Source organism: Medicago sativa, chromosome 3, assembly GCF_051527215.1.
Source record: "Medicago sativa cultivar Bolivia chromosome 3, Bolivia_mono, whole genome shotgun sequence".
Classification (NCBI taxonomy): Eukaryota; Viridiplantae; Streptophyta; class Magnoliopsida; order Fabales; family Fabaceae; genus Medicago; species Medicago sativa.
This window is the reverse complement of record NC_140751.1, coordinates 79,906,443-79,921,542: the sequence shown is the minus strand read 5'-3', so window position 1 is coordinate 79,921,542 and position 15,100 is coordinate 79,906,443. Positions and strand designations below refer to the sequence as shown.

The following is a 15,100-nucleotide window of genomic DNA, read 5'->3' as shown; positions in this document are numbered from 1 at the left end:
AGTCCAGACAACTTTTGAAGTGGTTAGTGCCGATCAACTACTTACATTGAATAAACAGTTCATAAACCAATCGATGAGTTTCAACACATGACATACTCATTGACCATCTATTGTACATAATCAATCACCCATTTGAACTGCATTAATCACTCAACATGTTATCGTAAAATTTGTCTAAATTAAGTTGTTCAAAGAACGTTTTCACTATTGTTGTTTTCTAACTTTTTGCGTTGAAAAATAATAATGTGATTTTTTTACATTCCCATAAAACAGATGGATTACATGGGTAACAATCCAGTGAATATGAGCTACACAACATAGTTGGGTATGGAAACAGAAACAAGATTCCAAGACATATTCATCATAGAGATGCATTAGTTTCAAATTAACGATGACAAAAACACTCATGCACCGATGGTTGGAAGTGGCGTGACAACCCTAACAAACATGGAGCGGTGGCTGGAGAGCCTAATAATTTCGACCAGTTCTTGATTCAAGGTACAATTATAACTATAATAAGCCAGCCTTAACTGAGAATTTAGGACGAGCCGCCTAGTTTCCTTAACAAGTAGAGTTGTCTCAACCAATATTGAGATCTACAACAAACTTTAAGAATGAAGTCTTTTTATGTAAATTTTATTTCATTATTTATTTATTTCTTTATTATTTTAGCCTTTGTTATTTATTTAGATTTAGAAATGACCGAGCCAGTTGTACACGCTTAAATAGTAGTATCATTTTCAATTTATACTATCTTAGCCTTATTGATTGCGAAACCATTTTTAGAGTTTACTAGTTAGTTCATCTAAGCTAATGGACAGAGACTGGGCAAAACCACTCTTAGCCCATTTTAAATATAATTTTCAATTTATACTATCTTAGCCTTATTACTATTTACTCATACAAGACATAGTTAGTTGAATTTGAAAGCGTGCGTGCCCATGCATGAATTAACTGGCCAATAACACGTCCTATATTTTTTAATTGTTTTAGACGGTAGTATATGTTCTTCAGTCAAGAACTATTGGAGACAAAAAAATAAAACAGTATCATTTGAGAAAATGATATTGAATTTAATTAAAAGGACCACTCATACCTCTAAGACTCGAAAATCTATTATGCTTGGTTTGTTATCAAATTATACAAGTATATACAATTGAATGGTTCTTTTGACCAAAGTAAAATACTTGAATATAGCTAAAATGTTTCATGATTTTTTTTTTAAGTAGGTTAGTGATTAAAAATTTACAGTTTAAATGGATACGTGGAGAATTTAGAGTTTAAACCTCGATTCCTGTATATATAATATGATGTTTCTATCAACTGAGTTATGTTTATGGGGATTGTTTGATGACTTTTTATCTGATACATAAAATTTACCATTGAATTAAAAGTTTGTATTATACACACCATATGTATAAATTTTTATGAAAATTTAAAATCACTTTTGGGAAATAAAAAAAATGCATGATATCAAGCTAAATTCCATAAATAAAGTCATTTTGGATTAATTAAATATCAATGCTTATTGTGGGTTTGTACATTTTTTTCTCAATCACTTTTTTCATTCATGCAAACATGTTGGTTTGAATGGTAAAAAAAAAAAAACCAAGACACCTTATTAAGTAGGGTTAGGGGTGGAGATCAGTCACACATAAATTCGACAAAATTTACATCTACTCGTCATATATTTTGACATAATTTTTTTTTGTTACAAAGAGTCTATGAACGAAACTCACACACATTATTGAAAAATTGAGAACTCCAAATTTTAAAATGTGTCTCAACATATCAAAGTATCCGTTAAACTCTTTACCAATTCCAATCGGAGCTGTACTTACCAAACAAGTTTTTTTGTTTTAACAAAACAAACTCTACTCGTATCCTTTATTAAATACTACTAGTAATGTTTTTTTGAGGTTTTCTTCTTTAATGGAGTATTTTGTTTCCGTTGACCGAGATTTATATCATGAATAATTTTCTCAGCAAACTTAATTGTCTTTGGATTTTTTCTTTGTTCTAATTATTTTTCCATTTTATAGCATATACGTATAACTTATCACCATATGTGCGTGCAGCGTTAATTATTACTAAATGCTAATTATGGTACAAATATGCAAATGCAATGTATACACCAAATAAACTGGCAATGTTTGAGAGCTCATTCCATATACTACAAGACAAAGGAAATTATATAAAACAATTTCTAATTGAAAAAAAAAGTTAGGATTTAATTAAAATTACATCTTTTTACCATATCTTAATGAAATATACATGTAGAAAATGACATGGCAAATCAATCAAATCACTGTAGAAATTAACTTTATCCCAATTAAATTTTAAGACGTTTTTTTTATTAAATAAAGTTTTTGGCTGTTACCACGGGCATATATATATATATATATATATATATATATATATATATATATATATATATATATATATATATAAATGGTTAATTAATTTCCAATTTTTCCTGTGGTCGGCGATGATGTGTGTTGCTGAACGGGTACGTTGGATCTATATGACTGAAGAAAAATATACTGCCATGTATCACCACTCTTCAAAAGTCACAACACGCAAACTTTATAGTAGAATGAATTAAATGGTTCTTTATATACATAATATTGACACGAATATTCTCTCTATAAATCTTAAATCAAACCCCTCTTTCCCTTCTTCTCTTATGGTGCACAATCTTCTAATTTGCACCAATTTCTCACATCTCTTCTAAAACTTTTATCCCCAATAGGAGTGTGATTTAATCAGTGCATCAATCTTTCTCATCTCTTTCTTAGAGTTAACCATATGATCTTCGTGATTAATCTGAAGTTCCATCAGAAGAGGTGATAAAAGTATAGCGAAATATTGCCTCTAGGAAGAGGGGAATTATCAAAATTGATGCAACAAATATAATCTTCTTATCATCAAAGATAATATATTAGATTTAATTACTCATCATGCATTCAAGGAATCAATGGGGAGGGTCTTTTGAGCTGAGCAGCAATAGTGAAGTGCCATCGGGCGATGAGACCAGCCGCACCGGAGATCAATGGGACAAGGCAGCGTTGCTTGATCATGGTAATCGACGTGAGGGATTGGACGAGACATTTCAAAGCTGGATTCTTGAAAGGCCAAATATGAAGAAGAAGACCAAGTATGTGGATTTTGGATGCATCGTGTTGAGTCACAAGGCATTGAAATGGATTTTTGGTACAATCTTTGTAGGTTTTTGTGTAATTGGCCTTCCTATCATCATTGCCAAGGTTTTGCCTAAACATCATTCTTCACCTACACCACCTGATAATTACACCCTTGCTCTTCACAAAGCGCTACGCTTCTTCAATGCTCAGAAATGTATGTAATCTTCTACTATCTCATATCATCATGCAAATTAACATTCACATATATTTTCTATGAGTGCATTATTCTGTTCTCATTTGGTTGGTCTCATTTGACATTTTACTTTTTCTCCCATGATTTTATTTGATTTATTAGATGATTGATACACTCAATATATTTTTTAGGTGAAAGTGATAGACTCAATATATGATAATATAAGATCCTTAGAATAAATAAAAATAGAGTAAGACCCTTTCAAAATGTTGTTTGCTTTCATATGCATATATGCTTTTGAATAGGCGTGGTTTTGGTTGTTATGACTTTTGCTGAAATATGTGCCTCTAGTTAATAAAGATGTTAATGTTAATAAATAAAATTATTCACTTGCTATATTATGGAATTGACTAATAACAAGATTTGACTCAAGTGTTAATATCATAGATCATCTTAAAGGACATGCTTGATTGATAATTGAGTTTGATTTTTGATAAAAAAATTGTAATTAAACTTTACTTTTTTTTGGATCAAGTAGTTTAATGGATAATAATTTACCTTTATGGGGAATAAACTGAAAATCCAGAGTTTAAACCCGACCCTTGAATATATAATGCAAATTTCTTACCAATTGAGTTAAGTTTATGATGACGTAATTAAACTTTACTTATCCTTCGATCAAATACAACTATCCTAAATACGATTACCCTTAATATTATAAATGAAAAACATAATTACATAAAAAATAACCAATGAAATACAATATATAATATTTATTTATTTATTTACTTATCCTTCTGTAGAATTTATTTATTTTTGACAAAATTTTCTTCTGTAGATACTATTATACAATGTTAATATAATATATAATATAATATAACTGCTCTCTTTGATATATTCATATTTTTTTTTTTTTGAAGGATTGATATATTCATATTTGTTTTCTTACAAAAGGGAATGAAGCATTTGTTGTCCCCTTTTACCCGTCAACTCCTTCCAAAGGCTGGTTCAATAAGCCCCAAAAAAACATATTTTAACTAACTCTCTGCATCTGCATATTATCTCAAATTTCAAAATAATAAAATTATGCAACTTTTATACGTGAGATAAACAATTTGGATGTGTTTGGATTAGCAATTTAATTAAGCACTTGTTGAGTTAGTATCTGACACGTGTGTTTATGTAAGTTTTTTTATAATAATAAAATAATAAGGTTAATATTTTTCATATAAGTTGCAAGTTACTAAGCTATATACACATTCGTACACACACGTGGATATATAAAACCATCATCTTACAAATGCACTTTTATTGTTTTACTAAAACTTTTTGATGTTTAAATCCCCTGAAACTGTGCTTATGGAAAATCCGCTTAGGAGATTTTGTGTCTAACATTACTGTTAGACTCTTTCTAATAGTAATTTAGAGTATTGATTAACAAATAAAAATATTAAAATAAAGATATAGTTGACAAACCTTTTCATTTTTTTTAACTAGTACAATTTTTGAACTAATATGATTAAGACAGTAATCGTTCTTACCATTTTATTATTGCCAAATGCTATCTAAGGTCTTTTCATTCCAACAAGTTGCTTTGAATTCCTTTAAATAATTTCATCCCATAGTTCTTGACTCTTTCAAATAAAAAATGATATCAACAGGACGGCATTTAGCACGAATGTGTTTGTCTTGTGTCGCTAGTATTTGAATGGTTCTGTTTGTATCCCGTTTTCATTCCATTCTTATTTTGTTTCACGATAACACGCTTTATATGTTTTGGTGATAAATAAATAAATAATATACAAATTAATATTAATAAATAAATAAATTAGTCCTTCTATTAATTTTGGTTATAACAAATTGACTGCTTTGTCTTTACTCTTTATATGAAAATGTTCATATTTAGTTGGCCATTAATTTTTGCTAATAACAACAAAATTGAGAGGAAATATATAGATTATTTTGTCGAGCATTGCTATTTATCTAGAGAGTTTTTATCAAGAAAAGGTCTCAACCAATTAAATTTGTTATTTGGCGGAAATCAAGGGAGGTAATGGTGTGTAATTAAGGAAAGGTGTTAGCAAATACATTGTCTTGAAGTTTTCTTGATAAATTTTGTCACCGTATCTATCATTTCCCTTATTTTGTCCAAAAAATAGTTAATACATCGCACTTAACACTTAGAAACATAACAAGTGTCCCCTTCAGGAACTTCCGATAAAATTGGATCGATACATAGATACATAACAAGTATTTTTTGAATTTAAAGTATATTTAGTTTTCTAGTTATTGTTGGTTGCTATCATAAAACATCAATATAAATTTATCTCAATTTTTTGTTGCTTGATGAGTTTAGTAGCGAAACTCACAAATACCAATTGTTGAGAAGTAGAGGATTACACTTTCGAACCTACACCACAACATATCAAATATCCATGCAACCTTTTATGACATGAAATGAATTTACAAGACAATTTATATCTGTTTTTGACACTACTACTACATATTATGTTTCAATTTTTTTAAAATAAACTTGTACATGCTAAATAATAACTAGCCTTTAATAAGATGATAATTGCACCATATGTTTAAAAATGTACTAGTAACAATACCTTACAAAAATAATTTGAATCATGAATCATCTAGAGAGTAAAGTCTAAGTGAAAAATTAAGGACTACTTATTTAAACATATTCATCCATGATTTTTAATGATGTAACTTTATATAACATGTACCTTTGATTTGTGAAGCTGGGAGATTGCCAAAGAGCAATGGAATTTCATGGAGAGGGAACTCAGGTTTACAAGATGGAAAAGACACCGATGATAAAAAAGGACTTGTTGGTGGTTATTATGATGCAGGGGACAATATAAAGTTCCATTTTCCCATGTCTTTTGCTATGACAATGCTAAGCTGGAGTGTGCTTGAATATAAACAAAAATACATGGCAGTTAATGAGTATGATCATGCCAGAGAACTCATTAAATGGGGTACTGATTATTTGCTCTTAACCTTCAACAGTTCTGCATCCCATATTAACAAAATTTATGCTCAGGTAAGTTAAGTCTTGTTTCTATATATTTTATTCTTAATCAATTAATCATGTGTATGTATTAGCCCTATTGAAGAAGTCGCGTATTCATATAAAAACTCTTCATTATTTGATGCATTACCCTTAAATATTCCAACTTTCATATACAATCTCAAGGAAAATGTCGTTCAAACATTCGTCTCTACATATTTTTCTGTCACCAATTTTAGTCTTTGCCATTACTACAGTGACATCTGTCGAACAGACTAGACGAGTGTCACATGACTTATTTTTTTGATGACGTGACATTATTGAGATCATAAATTTGGATCCTAAGAGCAATACATCTGAAATTCATGTTAGGTTGGTGGATCACTGAATGGTTCTAGGACACCAGATGATCACTACTGTTGGCAAAAACCAGAAGACATGAGCTATCCACGCCCAACAACAACTGTATTTGAAGGACCTGACCTTGCAGGAGAAATGGCAGCAGCATTAGCAGCAGCTTCTATAGTTTTCCTAGACGATGCTGCTTATTCAAAGAAACTCGTCAAGGGAGCTGAAACTGCCTTTGCATTTGCAAGAGACTTTGGTAAAAGATCAACATACAGTCGCGGAAAGCCTTACATTGAACCTTTTTATAACTCATCCGGTTACTTTGATGAGTACATGTGGGGTGGTGCTTGGTTGTATTTTGCCACTGGAAATACTACCTACATTTCCTTGGCAACTAATCCTGATGTGCCTAAGAATTCCAAGGCATTTTATATGAAGCCTGATTTGAGTGTTTTGAGTTGGGATAATAAGTTACCGGCTGCAATGTTGCTGCTAACAAGGGTTAGGATGTTTCTTAATCCTGGTTACCCTTATGAGGATATGCTTAGTATGTACCATAATGTTACTAGTCTTACCATGTGCTCTTATCTTCATCAATTCAATGTCTTTAACTGGACTAAAGGTAATTCAATAATTAACATGTTACTTTTTCCTTGTTTTTTATTCAAAAAATTTATGATTTTGAAGTTTCAACAAAATTTGCAGGGGGGTTGATACAATTGAACCATGGACAACCACAATCTCTCCAATATGTTGTCAATGCTGCATTTTTGGCATCTCTTTTTGCTGATTATATGGAAGCCAAAGGTGTTCCTGGATGGTATTGTGGTCCTAATTTCTTTCCAATATCTGTTCTAAAGGCATTTGCAACCTCTCAGGTACCAAATTCGTCACATCATTTTGAATTTTGATTCATATATTTTTAGCAGTTATGTTATTTGATTAGACAAATTTTGACAACTTTTCGCAACAACTTTTGAAGTGCTTAACACAATTTAAGTAGTTGGTTAATTACGTTCAGTAAATGGTCAATGGATATACCAGGTATTGAAACTCATTAGCCACAAATGTAACTTCATTAAACTGGATTTTGGACGTAATTAACCATAATTCTCAGTATTTAGATATACATATAGTTGAACACCTGAGAATTATGGTCTAGCACTCATTTTCAGGTAGATATTGATCAAGCATCTACTAAACGTAATTAACCACTTATTTATGTGTTAACGACTTCAAAAGTTTTCACAAAGTTGTCTAAATTACGTTGTAAAAAAATCATTTCTGTTTTTGTTCTTTAGCAATGTGATTTTTGTTATATTCCCATGAAACAGATGGATTACATCATGGGTAAAAATCCAATGAACATGAGCTACATAGTAGGATATGGCAAAAAGTTTCCAAGACATGTTCATCATAGAGGTGCTTCGATTCCAAATGATCACAAAAATTACTCATGCACTGGTGGTTGGAAGTGGCGTGACAGCCCTAACCGAAATCCTAACAACATTACAGGAGCAATGGTTGGAGGACCAAATAGTTTTGACCAATTTCATGATTCAAGGAAAAATTACAACTATACTGAACCAACTTTAGCTGGAAATGCAGGACTAGTAGCTGCCTTAATTTCCTTAACAAGCACAACAGGTAGTGGCCTTGACGTTAATACCATTTTTGAAGCTATTCCACCATTTGGACCAGAAAATCCACCTCCACCACCTCCTTGGAAACCATGATATCATTCATCTATTATTTCACAGTTTGATTTTATCCTAGCCATTTTTGTGTTCTGGACAATACTTCTCCAATTTTTAACTTATTCATGCATGTAAATTCATTTATTTATAAATGACCTAGCTCGTTGTACACTCTTATATATCATTTAAAATTTGTTATAGCATTTTAACCTTGTGGATCGCAAAACCATATTTTGGAATTAACTAGTATATAGGGACTCGAATTTCCTATGGTTGAACTTTCTTATTGTCACTATAGTCAGTTCTTCTAAGCTGATGGATAGAGATTGGACGGTTCACATCTTGATTATAACAAATCGAGAACTCAGAATCTTAACCGTATTGATCTTAATCGACTGCCAAAATCATTGATTGCAGTGACGGCTAACAGCAATGAGTCTGTTTCGCGAGCATAGATCCTTAGCTCACGCGATTGTTATATAGTAGGGAATTTCTAAGGTGTAGATCCTTGGCATGAAGTGATTGTTAAATAAGGATCTTGGTTTTGATTTTAAATGGACGAATATCTAATTGGAAGACAGTCGAGATATCGTGATTTTGTTAAGAGAACATGGAGGCAAATGGATGGATCCAACCTTAAGGCAAAATGGCTAAGTTTTATTGGATACTAATACCATTGAGTTCTACTGTTTTTTTGCATACACATCCTTTGAAACATAAAACAATATGACTCCATTACTAGTTTATGCTATAGTTTTGTCATGCTCATATCAAGTCCTTGTTAAGCCTCAGAAATGTAGAACAAAGAGTTAAAGTTGATGAAACATAGAATTCCATAAAAATTGAATAAAATCACCATGAAAACATCAATCAGATCTTCCAATTCACTTTCAAAACAAATACCTCATATTCATTAGACTCAAAAAAGAAAAGAAAATAAAACTATACAATGTCTCTACTAGTTGCCACCATAGTATTAAATTGCGGCCCGCAGTATAAATGAATTTGAGATCCCCGCAACGGCATTGCAACTTCAATTTTGACTGCAATGGCTGCATTTTCCAACATTTTATCACAATATAATGATCGACAACATAACCGCAACCGCAATTTAAAAGCATGGTTGCCCCGACTATCATATAAACATTTGGTCTCTTCTCTCTGACTTATAACTTATCACTCAAGTTTATAGGCACAGAGTACAAGGCAAGACTCAAAAGGAGTATAACTTTTTGTTGAATAATATCCACTAGTAGCACTACCATCATCACTCTCACCTTCTAAACCTTTCTCTTCTTTATCACTCTCAACTTCAGTGGGCCCAGGTTTGAAGATAAAAAGCCCAGGACCAGACCCAGACACACTAAACAACCAATCATACACATCCCAAAACACATGCACAGGTTGTTTATTAACCATAACAGTTTGGTTCCCTCTAAACTTCCACTGCAAATTCTTAATATGAATCAAAACAATTCCATCAATACTAATCCACATTTCAGGATCTTTATTGCCAGCAGTTGAACTTTCAACAACAATATCACTCTCTTTTCTCTTCTCATCAAATTTAGCCTTTGTTGAGAAACTTTTCTTTGCAAAAACATTTTCTCTTTTTACCAATAATGTTGCCTCAACAAGTGCTTGTCTCATTTTCATTCTCTTGTAAGCCTTTTTCTTGTAATCACCCAACAACAACACAACCTCTTCATCGGAAACTAACACGACATAGTAATCGCTGCATGGTTCGGGGCAATTGCCTGCAAATTTAGCCGATCTTAGATCCCAATACACGTCGATTTGATTGCCGTCAACGTCAAACGATTTGTAACCTTTTCTATTCCAAAAGCACCATGGCTTAACTTCAATTTTGCAGTTTTGATGAAATTGTTCGCCTCTAGCGCTGTCAACTTTAAGGTTTAATGTGTGGTTGATGAGGTTTTTGCACCATAAGACTGATATGTTTCTCCATTGGCCACCAATGCTGGTTTGGTAGAGGCATGTAACTGTGCTTTGAGCTGTTTTGGTTGGTAATGGTTCTTCTGTTATTCTTTGTGACATTACTGAAGCTTGGTTTTGTTTTGAGAATGATTGTGATCTGAATGAAAGTTGAAAAGCCATCAACCATTCATACCCCTTTAAAAATGGTTTCAAATTAACCACTTTTGACAATAAACCAATATATGCATATTATAATAATGTGTCTTGTGATTCAAACAAATATTTGTTCTTGTAAGGTTGTAATTTTACTATAATGTTTTGTGGCTGGTTAATGGGTTTATCATCATTAAGAAGATGAATGGATTTTTTTCAATGGGAATGGAATTGGAGATAGAATGAATCAAGAGTTATTAATTAGATGAACAAAATTGAAAATGAAAATGTCATGGAAGTTGGTTATTTTGACTTAGAAAAAAATGTGACAGGTAGATGTGGCTGTAAGTAATGTAATACTGTTAGTAATTTGTTTGGAAATTGAATTTTGCCAGAAAATATTGGCGATGAAAGAGTGATGATTGACACGAAAGCTTTTTTGTTTGAAGAAAAAGTCTCCATCTTAGGGGCAGCTAGCTACAAAATATAGATGTATGTATCCGAAGGGAAAGGAAGAAAAAGTTTGTTAATTAACTAACAGTCCTTTTTAGAAGGGTTGGTTAATAGTATTAATTATTACACAAATGGTTCACATCTCAATCAACATCATACTATTAATCCTATAATTAGGAAATAACAACCTTGCCTACCAACAAAGCTTTATGAAGATTCTCACAAAATTTTCCACGTTTAGAGATGCTCATTGCTCATGCACGTGCAAATATAAACTAATAAAAGTGAAAGAGAAAACTTGACCAAAAAAAAAAGTGAAAGAAAAAATAATTTGAACTAAGTTTTGATTTGATTTTCTAAGTGTATGTCCTTGTGGTGTGAAGTATTTAGATGATTATAGACAGGGTGAAACTCCTTCATTTTCTGCGAGCACCGCTTAATAAATAAATTTTAAAATAAATGAATTTTTTTAGAGATGAAACCATAAAAATTCATTGGTGAATCCATTTATCAAATTTTTCTTTAGATGTTGAATTGAAGAGAATGAATTTTTTAGAGAATGATTTTTTTTTTTTGAGATTGATCACTGTTAAACGACGATGGAAACTTCGTACCAATATTTTGGTACCAAAAAAATGAGTTCATGTATACTTCGTTTAGTAGTCCAATTAGGGTCCTCGATGGAAGACATGTGGCAAAAAAAGATTCAAGAGTTGAGATTTAGACGTTGTCTCCTAGTAGTAAATTTAGAGTGAAATCAATTGAAAAACCAACAAGGTGAATTTAGAGTGAGATCAATTTAAACTTCATCTCTGGTGATTCATATTTCAAAATCCTTCTCAATTTTATCATGGTCAACTGTTTTCTAACAAAGTTGGTGCCGTCTTCTGCACCAACTTCTAGTTAGTAGTAAATTTAGAGTGAAATCAATTGAAAAATCAACAAGATGAATTTAGAGTGAAATCAACTTAAACTTCATCATCTTTCGTCATTCATATTTTAAAATTGGCAAGGGTAGACGTGGGTAAGAATGAATCAACATGTGTGGAAGATAAGAGCAACAACGGTGGATTGGTAATTTGGTATAAGACAATGGCAGTGAGATGGTAGTTAGGAGAGGAGAGGGGGGATAAGGGGAAGAAGGTAGACGTGATTGATTGAGATGGTAGCAAGGAGCGGCGACGAGGCATGGCTGTCCACCGATGAGAGGATGCGAGAGAGGAAGAGGAATGTGGGCCACCATGGATGTGGTTGACGTGATACGAGAAGGGTGGGAGACACTCCTATATTTTATGCGAGAGCACCGCTTAATAATATAAAATTGTAAATAGAGCATATCTGAATGTGAGACACAAACCTTATGAATGAGAAGAGAATGCACATGACAGAGTATAATGATGTTTTATTCTAAGCACTTAATAGCTAACAATAAGTAACATCATTTACTTTTATTCCACGACAATTGCCTAAGATGTTCGGTATTTGAAAGAAAAATAGCTAACAATAAGTAACATCATTTACTTTTATTCCACGACAATTGCCTAAGATGTTCGGTATTTGAAAGAAAAAAAAAGAGGAGTGTTATTTGAACAACCATTTGGTGGACAACTTATGGGACAACCATAATTTACAAAGGAAAAGTAGGTATTGACACAAAAATCAAAGCAATAGAGAGATAAAGTAAAAAATAATGTGAATATGAGAGAGAAAGTTGTCACAAAAGTTGTCAAAAAATGGATGTTCAAATATCATTTCTAAAAAAAAAAAATGAGAAACAATGGCTCTTGTTGACTAGAAGCAATTCATAGTGGAGCGTGGATCAAATCACGTAAGAAATGAAACTCTAAAAAACACAGTATTCAAGACTAGATAGATTCATATCAAATGGTGAGAGATATCATCCATGTAGATAGATAGATGACAAACATCATCGATGGTGTGAAAAATAACACAAGAAACTAAGTACTAGGTTAATATCTGTTACAATGTTCTAGCAAATATACCACCTACATAAACACATCATATTTAATTAATTAACAACGCCCATAAGTCTGTTCAGGCTTTGCTTTCAACCTCCATATTTCTCTCTAACACAACCAAAACCATATCGATAGCAGATTCATGCAACGGACATGATTTCCTGCAAAAGGCATATACAAAATTAGGGTTAGGGGGGTAAACACAGGGTACATACGGCTATGATTCACAATGATGGATAAAAAAGTTACATTTCATTACAAGCATGAGATGCATTGCAGAAATTAAGATTTCAATTTCAAAAAATGGAGATAAAAAAGATTAAGAAGCCTTATCCCATTATTAAGTGGGAAATAGAAAATTATGAAAAAATTAAAATGACTCAACTATCCTACTCAAAATTCAAAAAGTGAGGGAGTCAAATAAGGGGAGGTTGAGTATTCTATCCCCCATTTCACTCATGACAAAATACTAACATTTGTCATTTAAAAAAAAAAACATGAAAAAACATGTTGTGAAGTTGATAATCATTGACAATTGTCCGTAAATCAGTGTGGTAGTGGATAAGATAAAAATTTGCATAGTTCTATGTGAAACTAATCATGTCAAAACACCAAAACCATACGAGAGTTAATCCAAAACACGATGGTTGCATATATATACTTTAGCAACAAGAAATCATTGAAAGACAAAGGTACTATTATAAAAACAAAATAGTTGGGAACGGGGGCAAGCCATGGATCTAACTCTAGCAAAGCGAGGTTAGGGTTCGTTCCAACAAAGTAAAAGGACTTAAATTAGCAAAAAGCTAGGGCAGTGGTTAAGCATTAGTTTTTGAGTTCAGGGATAGATAGAATGAATCGCGCAGAAATCTTAACCTTTTGTTTATTTATATTTTTTTTTTAGCAGAAATGTGGAATACAAGGGTTGAACCTGATTTCCTTAACTTTAAAATTGACAGTAAATGGTAACCACTACACCAGCAAACAAATATTGTAATATAACAAAGTCAAATACAAAATCAAAGGAACTAGAAATCTACAAGAATATTGATTAAACATGTAAAAATAGAAACATTATTACCATGGTGGGTGGAGTGTATTAGACTTTAATGGTGCACTTGATGACATTGCGTGATTTATCAAAACCGTCCCAAACTTGGGCCTGGAAAGTTGTTAAAGCAGGGGGGCTGTCGGAAGGGTCTTCTTTGTCTTTTGCATTAGCTTGAAAGGTAATGTAAAACATATTGCCAGCAGCAATACCAACATCATAGGTACACTTGACAACTTGATGAAACTCAAATGTTGGAGCCTAATAATTAATTAAGAAGAACAATTAGTTTAGTGAATAAACAACATACAATATTCATTCATTCTCTTCAGTTAAGTATTAAGTATTGAACCTGATTATTATTGTTTGCACTGTAATAGTCCAATGCAAGCCGGGAGAGTTCATTGAGAGTAGGGCGATCTTCATCGGTTATGAAGAGGGGTTGGGTACCGCCACATAACAGTGTTCCTGGCGGACGGGGGAGAACATCGTACACCTGTGTTGTGTTGTGTTGTGTTGTCCAGAAAGAATCAAAATTAATTAAGAGTGAAACAGAATTGAAGAAAAACAGTGAATTGAAAACAAAAATGAAATAGATAGATAGACGCATACGTACACTTAGGCCGCGAGAACGCTCTAAATGCTCATTATCTGCTTCCTCTAGTTTCTTCCTGAGTTTATTCTTGTACACAAATTTATCACAAATATATATGTAAGGCTCGTCATCATCATCATAGATAGATAATTCACTCAACTCTGGATCTTCATCGTACACCTCCTCCCAAACAGAACCCCGCGGTTTCGGTTTGGGTTCTTGTTCCGATCCTAATTCCGGTTCCGAATTCGGCATCTTCCTTCTTTCTCTGCAGTTTTCCGTGGGAGTTCGTGTGACTGCGGGCACGCCGGTATTGAATTCCATAGACATTCTGCAACACGAAATGAATGAATTACGATTTACACCGTATCAAGGACAGTTAACTGCTGTCAGGGGCATTTTAGTCATTGGCTTTGCTTAATTTTGGTTGGTATCCGCATAAATTAATCTCTGGCTATCTAAAATATTCTTACAAGCTTAGGTTGTAGTCTCTGTTTTTTTTTAATCACGACAAAGAAAGTGAACAAGACT

General features: G+C 32.5%; 3 protein-coding genes across 4 annotated transcripts; 1 reads left to right on the top strand and 2 right to left on the bottom strand.

Annotated features, from left to right (window-relative positions):
• The first annotated feature begins 2,548 nt into the window (after positions 1-2,548).
• Positions 2,549-8,606, top strand: KOR2 (Six-hairpin glycosidases superfamily protein). Its single transcript, XM_085754377.1, has 5 exons — positions 2,549-3,357; positions 6,087-6,391; positions 6,731-7,328; positions 7,412-7,584; positions 8,041-8,606. Exons 1-5 carry the CDS (start codon positions 2,961-2,963, stop codon positions 8,440-8,442), a joined length of 1,875 nt encoding a protein of 624 aa, XP_085610503.1. The 5' UTR covers positions 2,549-2,960; the 3' UTR covers positions 8,443-8,606.
• A 731-nt stretch (positions 8,607-9,337) lies between these two features.
• Positions 9,338-10,656, bottom strand: LOC146940663 (uncharacterized). Its single transcript, XM_085754378.1, has one exon. The coding sequence runs from the start codon at positions 10,519-10,521 to the stop codon at positions 9,580-9,582; it is 942 nt and encodes a 313-aa protein (XP_085610504.1). The 5' UTR covers positions 10,522-10,656; the 3' UTR covers positions 9,338-9,579.
• A 2,147-nt stretch (positions 10,657-12,803) lies between these two features.
• Positions 12,804-14,900, bottom strand: LOC146940662 (uncharacterized). 2 transcript variants are annotated; one of them, XM_085754385.1, is made up of 4 exons: positions 14,591-14,900; positions 14,327-14,470; positions 14,008-14,235; positions 12,804-13,087 (listed from the first exon to the last, which is right to left on the bottom strand). In XM_085754385.1, exons 1-3 carry the CDS (start codon positions 14,897-14,899, stop codon positions 14,026-14,028), a joined length of 663 nt encoding a protein of 220 aa, XP_085610511.1. In that variant the 5' UTR covers position 14,900; the 3' UTR covers positions 12,804-13,087; positions 14,008-14,025. The 2 variants fall into 2 exon arrangements, with proteins under 2 accessions (XP_085610511.1, XP_085610510.1); XM_085754384.1 differs by having other exon boundaries at positions 14,058-14,235.
• Positions 14,901-15,100: the final 200 nt, after the last annotated feature.

Coding starts and splice junctions, on each gene's coding strand:
- KOR2 (XM_085754377.1), top strand. CDS start 2,961: ATGCATTCAAGGAATCAATGGGGAGGGTCTTTTGAGCTGAGCAGCAAT. Junction 3,358..6,086: donor CTTCTTCAATGCTCAGAAAT/GTATGTAATCTT, acceptor TGATTTGTGAAG/CTGGGAGATTGCCAAAGAGC. Junction 7,585..8,040: donor AGGCATTTGCAACCTCTCAG/GTACCAAATTCG, acceptor CCCATGAAACAG/ATGGATTACATCATGGGTAA.
- LOC146940663 (XM_085754378.1), bottom strand. CDS start 10,521: ATGGCTTTTCAACTTTCATTCAGATCACAATCATTCTCAAAACAAAAC.
- LOC146940662 (XM_085754384.1), bottom strand. CDS start 14,899: ATGTCTATGGAATTCAATACCGGCGTGCCCGCAGTCACACGAACTCCC. Junction 14,236..14,326: donor GTGCAAACAATAATAATCAG/GTTCAATACTTA, acceptor ATTAATTATTAG/GCTCCAACATTTGAGTTTCA. Junction 13,088..14,057: donor GGACGGTTTTGATAAATCAC/GCAATGTCATCA, acceptor TGCCTTTTGCAG/GAAATCATGTCCGTTGCATG.